This window comes from Hemibagrus wyckioides, linkage group LG19, assembly GCF_019097595.1.
Source record: "Hemibagrus wyckioides isolate EC202008001 linkage group LG19, SWU_Hwy_1.0, whole genome shotgun sequence".
NCBI classification, from domain to species: Eukaryota; Metazoa; Chordata; class Actinopteri; order Siluriformes; family Bagridae; genus Hemibagrus; species Hemibagrus wyckioides.
Genome location: NC_080728.1, coordinates 2132591 through 2145175, shown reverse-complemented (window position 1 = coordinate 2145175; position 12585 = coordinate 2132591). Strand labels below are relative to the sequence as shown.

The following is a 12585-nucleotide window of genomic DNA, read 5'->3' as shown; positions in this document are numbered from 1 at the left end:
CCAGATCAGAGAACACTTGATCTTAGCCAAAAGGCCGAGAAACAATAAACGATTATCTCTTCTGCTTAACGGACAGCCTCAGGCCACACTCATACAGGCATGCATGAAGTCACTTAAGCAAATAAAACCCATTTCCAGGAAACTACCCATTTAACATTGAAGCATACACAGCTTCACTAGAGCTATGCTCATAAATATACATCAAACTCATTGATATTCCGCTCCACAGAAATTTTAATAAAAGGCGAAAAATTCACCCATGACTTAAGAGAAAAAAAGAGCTATGAGGAAAAAAAAACGAGCGCCACCAGGAAACCCTTGTCGGAGGAACACAATGCTCGATGAGGGTAAGTCCGGCCCCTTGGGTTGGTTGAGTGGAGAAAGGGTGGGGAAAGGTTGACGAGCAACAACTGACAGTGGTGAGCAGAAGGAGGTGAAGATAGGCTAGGGAACAGGGCGGGTTGAATGCAGAAATAATTTGGCAAGTAAGATAGTAAATCAGTAAGTAAGATAGTAAATCAGTAATTCAGTAATTAATTGTCCTTCATTTTACATCAGAAAATGGTGCACCACGACTGGATGTACTGCAATACCAGCCCGATCCGTGGAGCAGATGTAGCAAGCCCCTTTTCAGGCTCCCAGCTCTAAAAATCTGTTTAATCCATCCCTAACCATTCACCTTCTCAAGGCCAGACCAAGGCCAAAAAGCCAGACCAGTGAACACAATAGATCCTAGGTAAAAAGCCTGAGAAGCGATCCTACACAACATCAATGAGTTTGATGTATTTTTGTGAGCTTTGCTCTGGCAAAGCTGTGTATGTTTCAATATTAAATGGCTAGTTTCCAGGACTTGGGTCTTATTTGGTTATGTGCCTGCTTGTATAGGTGTGGCCTGAGGCTGTCCGTTAAGCAGAAGAGAAAAAAGTTTATTGCTTATTGTTTATTGTGTTCTCTGGTCTGGCTTTGGGCTGTGACTGTATTCACATTGCACTTCTTAGTCTGCCTTTGAGAAGGCGAGTGTGACGGAAAGGATATAAACAAAAAAAAAAAAAGGAAGAAAAAAAAAAAGGGGCCGGCCTTACCATCATCGAGCATTGTGTTTCTCCGACAAGGGTTTCCTAGTGCTGCCGGCCTTTTTTCTTTTGTAGCTCTGGTTTCTCATAATTCATGCATAAATCTTTTTCTCTGGTTTGTTTTTGGGCTTTGACTGGGTTTGAGAAGGAAAATAGATAGAATGGGGTTTGTGTAGGATCACGTCTCAGGATTTTTAGCTAGGATCTATTGTGTTCACTGGTCTGGCTTTTTGGCCTTGGTCTGGGTTCATGTTACAATCCTTAGTCTGGTTTTGAGAAGGTGAATGGTTAGGGATGGATATAGGTAGGTTTTGGATTGTAAAAAAAAAATCTCTTAATTCATGCATAAATCTTTTGCTTTTTACTGAAGATCTCTATGGAGAGGAACATCAATGAGTTTGATGTATTTTTATGACCTTTTCTCAGGCAAAGCTGTGTATGCTTCAACGTTAAATGTGTAGTTTCCAGGAGTTGGGTCTTATTTGCTTATGTGACTTTACGCATACCTGTATAGGTGTGGCCTGAGGCTGTCAGTTAAGCAGAGAAGACAAAAATTTATTGCTTCTGGGCCTTTTGGCTAAGATCAAGTGTTGGATTGGTGTGGTTTTGGGCTTTGACTGGGTTTGATTAGGAGAATAGATGGAATGGGGTTTGTGTAAGATTGCTTCTCATGCTTTTCAGATAGGATCTATTGTGTTCACTGGTCTGGCATTTTGGCCTTGTTCTGGGATCATGTTTACGATCCTTACTCTGGCCTTGAGAAGACTAAAAATACCAAAATTCATATTTTTATCACTTTCCTATGTTTCTCATGAATTTTGGCATTTTAAAGTAAACAATCACATTTCATATCATAGTTGACCACAAACATGTGATAAAAGTCCAAGAAAACTGCCCCATTCAGCTGCAAACAAGCGATTGCCTGAAAAACCGCTTTCCCTTGCTCGTAGAGCGCTGAGACTTGCGGAATCGCATTTTCAGCGCCAGAGAAGCACAATGCAGAGAGCACTCGGCGCTGTGGCTGGAAACAAGCCTGTTCGATGAAAAATGATGAAAGTTGACTTTGTTAAGTGAATTTTCATCTACTATCACTGTTTCCATGTTTCTTCTGAATTTTTGCACTTTGATGAAAAAAGTCATATTTCATATCAAAATTCATATTTTTTCCAAACAAACTTTCCTTTGTTTCTCATGAATTTTGGCATTTTAAAGTAAACAATCACATTTCATATAATATTTGACCCCAAACATGTGAAAAGATAGATAGATAGATAGATAGATAGATAGATAGATAGATAGATAGATAGATAGATAGATAGATAGATAGATAGATAGATAGATACTTTATTCATCCCAAAGGGAAATTCACAGTTTCCAACAGTATCCACAAACATAGGTATTAGATTAAATAGGAAGGAATTTAATTTAATCAGAGAACACTTGATCTTAGCCAAAAGGCCTCAGGCCACACTTATAAAGGCATGCATGAAGTCACTTAAGCAAATAAAACCCAATTCCAGGAAACTACCCATTTAACATTGAAGCATACACAGCTTCACTAGAACAATGCTCATAAATATACATCAAGCTCACTGATGTGCCTCGCCACAGAAATTTTAATAAAAGGCGAAGGATTTACCCATGACTTAAGAGAAAAAAAAGAGCACCACCGGGCAACCCTTGTCGGAGAAACACAATGCTCGATGAGGGTAAGTCCGGCCCCTTGGGTTGGTTGAGTGGAGAAAGGGTGGGGAAAGGTTGACGAGCAACAACTGACAGTGGCGAGCAGAAGGAGGTGAAGATAGGCTAGGGAACAGGGCGGGTTGAATGCAGAAATAATTTGGTAAGTAAGTAAGTAAGTAAGTAAGTAAGATAGTAAATCAGTAATTCTGTAATTGATTCTCCTTCATTTTACATCAGAAAATGGTGCACCAAGACTGGATGTACTGCAATACCAGCCCGATCCGTGGAGCAGACGTAGCAAGCCCCTTTTCAGGCTCCCAGCTCTAAAAATCTGTTTAATATAGAGGACGATGAACTGATAAGAACAGATTTTTTTTTCCAATCCAAATCCTATCCATCCCTAACCATTCACCTTCTCAAGGCCAGACTAAGGCCAAAAAGCCAGACCAGTGAACACAATAGATCCTAGGTAAAAAGCCTGAGAAGCGATCCTACACAACATCAATGAGTTTGATGTATTTTTGTGAGCTTTGCTCTGGCAAAGCTGTGTATGTTTCAATATTAAATGGCTAGTTTCAAGGACTTGGGTCTTATTTGGTTATGTGACTTTATGCCTGCCTGTATAGGTGTGGCCTGAGGCTGTCCATTAAGCAGAAGAGATAAAAGTTTATTGCTTCTCGGCCTTTTGGTTAAGATCAAGTGTTCTCTGGTCTGGCTTTGGGCTGTGACTGTATTCACGTTGCACTTCTTAGTCTGCCTTTGAGAAGGCGAGTGTGACGAAAAGGATATAAACAAAAAAAAAAAAGAAAGAAAAAAAAAAAGGGGCCGGCCTTACCATCATCGAGCATTGTTTTTCTCCGACAAGGGTTTCCTAGTGCTGCTCACCTTTTTTCTTTTTAGTTCTGGTTTCTCTTAATTCATGTATAAATCTTTCACTTTTTATTAAAGATTTCCATGGAGAGGAACATCAATGAGTTTGATATATTTTTATGAGCTTTGCTCTGTCAAAGCTGTGTATGCTTCAATGTTAAGTAGGTAGTTTCCTGAAGTTGGGTTATTTGGTCATGTCACTTTATGCATGCCTGTGTAGGTGTGTTCTGAGGCTGTCTGTTAAGCAGAGGAGATAAAAGTTTATTGCTTTTTGGCCTATTGGCTTAGATCAAGTGTTCTCTGGTTCTCTGCTTCTCTTAGATCAAGTGGGCTTTGACTGGGTTTGAGAAGGAGAATAGATTGATTGGGCTTTGTGTAGGATCACTTCTCAGGCTTTTTACCTAGGATCTATTGTATTCACTGCTCTGGCTTTTTGGCCTTGGTCTGGGTTCATGTTACAATCCTTAGTCTGTCCTTGAGAAGGCGACTGGTTAGGTATGGATATGGGTAGGATTTGGATTGAAAAAAAAAATCTGTTCTTATCAGTTTAATATCTGATACGTCCTCTATATTAAACAGATTTTTAGAGCCGGGAGCCGGAAAAGGGGCTTGCTACCTCCGCTCCGCTGATCGGCCTGGTATTACAGTACTTCCAGGCTTGGTGTATTGTTTTCTGATGTAAAATGAAGGAGAAAAAATTACTTTACTTACTTATTTACTTACTTACTTACTTACTTACCAAATTATGTCTGCATTTAACCCGCTCTGTTTCCTAGCCTATCGTTGCCTCCTTCTGCTCACCACTGTCAGTTGTTGCTCGTAATCCTTTCCCCACCATTTTTCCACTCAACCAACCCAAAGGGCTGGCCTTACCCTCATCGAGCATTGTGTTTCTCCGACAAGGATTTACCGGTGCTGCTAGGCTTTTTTTTTTTTTTTTCTTTATAGCTCTGGTTTCTCTTCAATTATGTGTAAATCTTTCGCCTTTTACTAAAGATTTCCGTGGAGAGGAACATCAATGAGTTTGATGTATTTTTGTGAGCTTTGCTCTGGCAAAGCTGTGTATGCTTTAATGTTTAATTGTTGGTTTTCAGGAGTTGGGTCTTATTTGGTTATGTGACTTTATGCATGCCTGTATAGGTGTGGCCTCAGGTTGTCCATTAGAGAGAATATAGTTGGTATATTTTATTAATCCAATTTTGACAGGTCTGACAGCCAATCAGAATCTTCCACATCACAATGTCCTGCCCCTTTTCATCCAATCAGAATCGTCCACTTCACAATGTCCCGCCTCTTTTCATCCAATCAGAAAAACGTATCCGTCGCAATATCCCGCCTCCCTTTCAACCAATCAGAAATCGTTTCCATCACAATATCCCGCCCTCCTTTCATCCAATGAGGATGATTGATGGAGAGGTTACATAATCCTACGTCATCAGACCCTTAATCACAAACACACACACAACACCCCTGTACGTGACACACTTACGCACATAAACATATGGACAAGTATGTTTCAACTGATAAAACTCATAATTTATAAGTTTATCTCCTGAAGGTTACATAATCCCACCTCATCAGACCCTTAATCACAAACACACACACAACACCCCTATACGTGACACACCCATTTTCTGCCCTCGAAATACTTTATATTTTCACATATAGAATATCGTAGATTCATTGATCGCAACTATGGCCACTTGTCCTGATGCACTGAAACAACAGAAATCTACTATGGTTAGATTTGCAGACATTTTAGAACATGAAAATATTCAATACTGGTCTTTATCAAACGATTGTACAGTCGGTTTTTATTTCAGTGTAGAATCAGTAGACGTAACGCTTTTCAAGCTATCGGGACCGGGGCGGATTCACTGAAGCAATGTAGAGATGGTAACTTTTGACCAGTGTGACTGGAAAACATTTCGTAAATGGTGTAAAGACTTTGAGTACATTCGGATGGATTTCTTTTCACCGGAGGCCTACAAACGGAAATAGAAAACCTATACATCTCCGCAACAGACATATCGCACCAGAGCAATAAATTTCTCCAAGAATCAAGTTTCACTACATATTTCTACCTCCGCTACAGCCAAAGCCTACGCATCTGAAAACAAAGAGATCAGCGAAGTGAGGTATGAACGCACCAGTTGGCATGATCTAAATCAGTACTTTAATCAAATCGACAAATCATTCAAAAAAGTGGTGAGAATCAAAGAAATGGAAGCAATACGAGTAAAACTAGAGGAACTTTTCTGATTCAATAGTCTTTCAAGACTGAGCAGAAACCACGCCTTCTACTGACTCCACCCCTAATGCTGTATATATGACCCCGACTAAATTTTGAGTTGTAAAACTTCTGATCATCTGAGAACGAAATGTCTCAAGAATTCAGACCATTCTTCTACACCTCGGCCGCTTCCGAGAGTGATGATGCGACCTGTTCTGGTTATAAAGATGATGAAAACATCGATGATTCCTTAGGAAAAAGAAATCTAACCTATCTGTCTACAAACGATGAAACTGATGGGTGTACTTCTACCACTGTTCTGGCTATCATCCGCGATGTGACGGGTGAACTGCTGGACAGGATCATCGATCAAGATCTCAAAGACAACTGTAACGGTTGTGTGATTGATCACCCGAGCCAACTCCAACACTCGTGCCTTTTCGATCCTGAACAATACTACCTGCATATGAACTCCTACAGATTGATGAAAAAGCTATTTAAACCATGGCTGAAATACGCTGTGGCTAAAGGACTGAAAATGTGCGGTGTCAAACAAACTCCATCCTTAGAAAAAATTCAGGGTATCGCAGAAGCTACCGTTTGTGATTGGAAAGATGAACCATTTATCAAAACGGTTCTGAGTGAGGCTAAAGAGAGAACGAAGGAAATCTGCAACGAACAGGTGTATGAAGACGTTATTGATTACTGGACCTTTCAAGCATCTCTGGAACCCCCTGACTCCTCTCATACATGGGAAACTTCAAAGCAAGCCACGTCGGTTCTGACTCCGAGAAAGATCTGAAGACTGAGATCATCACCATTTGAAATCGATGAACAACATCCTGGTTATTTTCACTAACCCTATCCATGTTTATTTTGGTTTTAGTCAATTGGATATTTGAAATTATTATTTTAAAAATGTTTATTTTGTTTTTAGTCTATTGGTTATTTGAAAATATTATTTTAAAAATGTTTCATAAAATAAAGTTTAATTTGTTTTTAGTCTATTGATTATTTGAAATTAATATTTAAAAATGTTTATTTTGTTTTTAGTCTATTGGTTATTTGAAATTATTATTTTAAAAATGTTTTATAAAATAAAATTTAATTTGTTTTTAGTCTATTGATTATTTGAAATTATTATTTTAAAATGTTTTATAAAATAAAGTTTAATTTGTTTTTAATTCTCTGATTATTTGAAATGTTTACGTAACTATAACCACGTGATGTGTCTTTTTTAATAAAAACAATAATCTATAATCTTGTTTGATCATTATTGTTCTGACACTTCAAAACGAGTAAACGTCTATTGAAAAACATATATTATACGCCATCCGACCCTGGATCATATGGCGGTGTTGAGAGTTTGCAAAGAGCTATCGTTGAGAAAACGGGTAAAAGAGTTATTGATGTAGAGATAAAAAATTGGTTAGCTGAGCAGGATGCTTACACTCTTCATAAACCGGTGTCTACAAAGTTTAAAAGAAATACTGTTTTCGTGAAAATGATGTGTGAAACACATCAATGAACAATGGCAAGCTGATTTAGTAGATATGAGTAACCTGTCAGACATTAATGACAATGAGAAATTTTTGATAACGTGTATAGATATCCAAATATGCTTGGGTGCGTGTGTTACGAAACAAGACCGCTGATGAAGTAACTAAAGCTTTTGAGTCCATTCTAAAGGAAGGTAGAACCCCTAAGAAACTACAAACTGATCAAGGGAAGGAGCTTTTTAACAAGAAGTTTCAGAATTTAATGAAAAAACACTACATTATTCATTTCGCCACGGGTACAGGGCAAAAAGCAGCGGTGTGTGAGAGGTTCAACAGAACACTAAAGACCAAAATGTGGAGATATTTTACCACTTTTAACACGAGGAAATACACAGACGTTGTACAAGATCTGGTTCATGGTTACAACCAAAATTATCATTCCAGCATCAGAATGAAGCCGAGGTCAACGAAGCCAATTCTTTCACGGTATTTAAAACTCTTTACGGGTTATGCTCATCGAAAATGAAGAAAATAGAGAAAATAAAATTCAAATATAAAATAGGTGACGTAGTTAGAATTTCCAGATCAAAAGGACAGTTTGAAAAAGGATATGAACAAAATTTTACGGATGAATATTTTACAGTTTCTGAACGGATACTGAGAGATCCCCCGGTATATAAACTGCAAGACTGTGACGGGGAAAAAATTGATGGGACATTTTATGAGCCTGAGATACAAAAGATTATTATTGGAAAAGATAAGACGTTCAAAATTGAGAAAATCCCGTCAGAAAAGACTCTAAACCGGAAAAAGTTATGTCTGGTGAAATGACTTAATTGGCCCCGGAAATTCAATTCCTGGATTCCGGCTGAAGCAGTAGTGAACATCGGACGATAGAATTTAAAGATCACGATGCGAACACAACTTCTAACTATATTCATTAAGTCATGGATGAGTGCGGATTCTTTGTGACTCTTCCGAGCAACGCGTCTACGGACATTTACCCTGATAATAAGATCTCACACTACACTACTAAACTAGCCAAACCAATTGATCTAAAAGGAGACTGGGAAGTCTCACTCGCGGAGGTTCAATATGTCCATAGTTGGCACTCAGTAACCCAGAAAGAATGTCAATTTCATGTGGTTCTGATGAACGGATCAAAGAAAATAAAATACTATGTCTGTCACATCACTAAAGCGTATTACGAAAGTATTGAAAACCTGGTTAGTGAAATCAACCAAACGATGAGAAACCATAATATCGACATGGAGTTATCCTTTAACCCTATAAAAAATAAATTACGTATGGTATGCCAATTATCGTACACATTCAGCGCTAATGGAAACCTGGCCTATATGCTGGGTCTACCCCCAGACGGTATGTTAATGTTTGAAGCTCCAGAAGCACCCAAACCTGTTGATATTCGTGCAGGATTTTACACCATGTATGTGTATAGTGACATCATAGAGTATCAAAGAGTCGGTGACAGCTTTGCCCCATTACTGAGATGCGTACAAATAACGGGGGAAAAAAATAAAATAGTTAGTATAGCGTATGATAAGCAACACTACACACGTGTAACTAAGAACCACATTACCGATATCGTGATCGAAGTCAAATCGGATCAGAACAAGCATATACCGTTTAGTTACGGAAAGTTCATAGTTAAACTACACTTCAGACCTGCTAGACACTCGTTCCGTCTGTGAAAATGTTAGATAGGGGTTATGCTGACCCGCATGGTTATGTGAATTACTACGTCAATCAGGCAGGAAATGGACTCCCTAGTTTTCAAGGCGCCCCTGTCATGTATGGGGCGGGTCTAGGAGGCCTGTTTAAAGGGCTTTTTAGAATGGCTATACCGTTCCTCAAGAGGGGGTATCTATAGCAAAACCTCATTTAAAAACAGCAGCCAAGGGTATTGTAAGCGATGTAGTGACCAACATTATGAACAAGACGCAAACTCAGAATCAGGAGGGGTCAGGTCTCGCGATGCTTTCACGTAAAAAATCTAAAAGACCCCCGGGGCAACGACACACGATTCCGAATAAAAGACGTAGAGTAACTAACATCAAAACCAGTGTGAAAAAGACCAAGCAGAGAGACAAGAAGCATGCTCCCGTCTCCCGCAAAAGAAAGCAGCTGAACATTTTCTAACACCATGGCTTTCTTACACAGTCTATCCACAGAGTGTACAAAGTCCGAGCTGGATATTTTCACATTACCTTATACACAGACTAGTATTGAAAAGTACACTTACGTCGAAATACCACCGCTTTCTGCTCTGACGGACAATGGGCCCTTGGAGTTCTTCGTGGCCGGAAACGGTGAAGATTACCTCGATTTGAATAACACGTTCCTACATCTCGCTTGTAAAATCATCAACGCTGATGGGACCAACATAGACGACGATGCTAAGGTGGGGGTTGTAAATTACCCCATAGCTTCCATGTTTTCACAAGTCAACGTCATGCTTGGGGACCGACTTATTTCACAATCAAGCAGTACTTATGCTTACCGCGTTGAATTTGAATGTCTGCTCAATTATGGTAAAGAAACGTTGGAATCACAATTTTGCACAGGATTATTCTATAAGGACACCGCAGGACATATGGACGCCACTGACCCCGAGGGGCGAAATGAGGGTCTTAAGCGAAGGGTCCGATTCACCGTTGAAAGCAACATGTTTGATCTGATCGGACACATTCACTCCGATATATTTTTTCAAGATAAACTGTTGTTGAACGGTGTGGATTTAAGAATTAAAATGGTTCGTAGTAAAGACGAATTTTGTTTGATGAAGGAAGGCAACGGAAGTTTCACTCTAAAAATGATCAACGCAGCCCTGTTTGTCAAGAAAGTTACCGTTTCTCCACCTATAAGAATAGGTCACGCGAGAGCTCTTGGCACAGCCACGGCTAAGTATCCGATCGAGAGAGTTTGTATGAAAACCTTTAGCTTACCAGCGGGGAGTCGCCATTGTTCTCAAGAAAACGTCTTCCTCGGACCTTTACCTAAAAGTTTAATTTTCGGTTTAGTAGACAACGACGCCTTCAGCGGGGCGTTCAATAAAAACCCTTTTAATTTTAAACATTACGATACAGAGTTTGTGGCTCTGTACGTGGACGGAACTCAATACCCTGCAAAACCGTTTCAACCTGATTTCCGATCCGGTAATGCGGTTCGTGAATTCTATGCTTTAATTCAAGCATCGGGAAAGCAACTAAAAGATCAACCTCTGGCTTTAAACAGAGAAGAGTATTCGAACGGATATACTTTATTTGCATTCAACCTCAACCCCGATGATGACTGTGGTCAACATTTGTCATAAAGTCGGGGAACATGCGACTGGAACTCAGATTTCGCGTCCCCCTACCGAGAACAGTGAATCTCATCGTCTACGCCAGTTTTGACAGTATTCTTGAAATAAACAACCGGAGAAATGTGCTCATCGATTACCAGTACCTCATGGATACCGAGGAACTAACAGCCGTTATGAGAAGTTGCTGTGAGATAGATAATATATTTCGAGGTGTGATGGCCTGTGATGAGCTACCTGTGAGTACTATTAAAAATTTTCCGGCGCTATTTATTGTTAATACACATCCGAGAAATATACCTGGGGAACACTGGTTAGCTTTGTGTCTTAATGATGAAACCTCTGGAGAGTTTTTTGACTCGTACGGACACCCGCCAGACTATGAACTCTTTCCTGAATCTATTCACTACTTTTTGAGAAAGAACTGCCATGAAATGAAATATAACCCTATACAGGTTCAAGACTTTACTTCAGTTTCTTGTGGACAACACTGTGTATTTTTTCTATGTCACAGAGCTAAAGGTTTTTCTTTTAACCGTATTATGTCTAAGTATAGTGATGATTTAAAACGAAATGATAATGCTGTTGTGTCTTTTGGTAAAAAAAATACCCTAGAGTAAATAAAAAATGCAATCATTTAGATGTATGCAATGTGTTAACTCTTTGGAAATGTTTTATTCATGCATGTAGTGAATTATTTAATTATTTATGATGCATCACAAGATATTTCTTTTTGAAAGTTATTTTTATTGAATAAAATGTTACAAATTACATTGAAACAAACATAGTCCTTTGAAAGTCATTTTCAAAAATCGATCCAGTCAGAGTGGGTAAGAACGGGAGAAAAGCCGGGGTCAATGAACTGTGGTCTTTCCTTCTTCTTATAGGGGGTGGGGAAGGGGGCATGGGGTTAGAAGGATATGGGTCTTTAGAACTTTTTATGTCAGATATTTTGCGTCGAGCAACCCCGTTAGGTATCGTTGAAAAGGGTATATTTAGACCAGCTACAGTGTGTAGTAATTCTGTCCAACCTAAAGGTCTCCGGTCGTCAGAAACTTTATGAGGGGCTGTGAGATTTCTAAGTAGATCTACCATGTGAGACCCTTTGATCATGTTTCCGTTAAAAATAAAATTCACCAGCATCATTCCACGACGCAACATCATCGGATTTTTGGATTTTCTCCATAATGTACGAAGCATTTCTTTTGCTCTTTGTAGGTATGTTAGCAAGCACCTCTTGTACAATTTCTTCTTCTTTAGGTTGTGTAACTTCAGTAGCTGCTGCTGCTTCAGTTTTATTGTGCGGTATTTGGGGGAGGGACAGCGTCAACTGTGTTGTTTCCTGCTCTCCTAGTTTAACCAAGTTTAAAAACTTTTGCAGGGTCATCGTGTAGAGTTTCGCCTTCTCATATTCGTTCAGATCTGTCCTTGACAAAATTTGACGTATCCCGTCTTCTAAGTTGTTTTCAACAGTCTTTCTTAAGTTTTCTTTCTCCACAGAATTGTTTCTAAGCTTATCAATCTGATTTTGAGGGACTAAATACATTTTCTCTGCCCCTCTCCATGTTAACTGTTACGAGATGCGATTAAACTGCTTATAAAAGGCACTGCTATACTAAGCAGCAGAAGAAGAAATCCACCAGATTGGTTAATGACTTTTCTTTTGGTTTCTACAGACGCTCTTTTATTAGCAAAAAGTTTGATCCATTTTTTCCGTTTTTTTAATTCCCTGTACTGCTTTGATGTTAGGGGGATGTTCCCTCTAAGAAGGTTTAATGCCAATTCGCAGATGGTGTGAATGAGATCAGCTGGTGCGTCACGCAGTATATACTTTCTCTGAGTGGGGGTTGACTTGTGTAATTTTTTCAACGGGGGAAGGTTTTTTTCAACCGAGCAGACGTTTTA

The 12585-nt window shown here is 39.2% G+C and overlaps 1 protein-coding gene, 3 non-coding genes and 2 pseudogenes across 4 annotated transcripts; 4 read left to right on the top strand and 2 right to left on the bottom strand.

Annotated features, from left to right (window-relative positions):
- Positions 1–559: 559 nt before the first annotated feature.
- LOC131370494 (U2 spliceosomal RNA) lies at positions 560–757 on the bottom strand. The gene has a single exon (XR_009207417.1). It is a non-coding gene; the product is annotated as a U2 spliceosomal RNA (small nuclear RNA).
- A 2237-nt stretch (positions 758–2994) lies between these two features.
- On the bottom strand, positions 2995–3246 carry LOC131370495 (U2 spliceosomal RNA; annotated as a pseudogene).
- Positions 3247–3653: 407 nt separating this feature from the next.
- Positions 3654–3768, top strand: LOC131370499 (U5 spliceosomal RNA). The gene has a single exon (XR_009207421.1). It is a non-coding gene; the product is annotated as a U5 spliceosomal RNA (small nuclear RNA).
- Positions 3769–4086: 318 nt separating this feature from the next.
- On the top strand, positions 4087–4298 carry LOC131370504 (U2 spliceosomal RNA; annotated as a pseudogene).
- A 273-nt stretch (positions 4299–4571) lies between these two features.
- LOC131370498 (U5 spliceosomal RNA) lies at positions 4572–4686 on the top strand. Its single transcript, XR_009207420.1, has one exon. It is a non-coding gene; the product is annotated as a U5 spliceosomal RNA (small nuclear RNA).
- Positions 4687–9522: 4836 nt separating this feature from the next.
- On the top strand, positions 9523–10692 carry LOC131370452 (uncharacterized protein F54H12.2-like). The gene has a single exon (XM_058417806.1). The coding sequence runs from the start codon at positions 9523–9525 to the stop codon at positions 10690–10692; it is 1170 nt and encodes a 389-aa protein (XP_058273789.1).
- The last annotated feature ends 1893 nt before the right edge of the window (positions 10693–12585 follow it).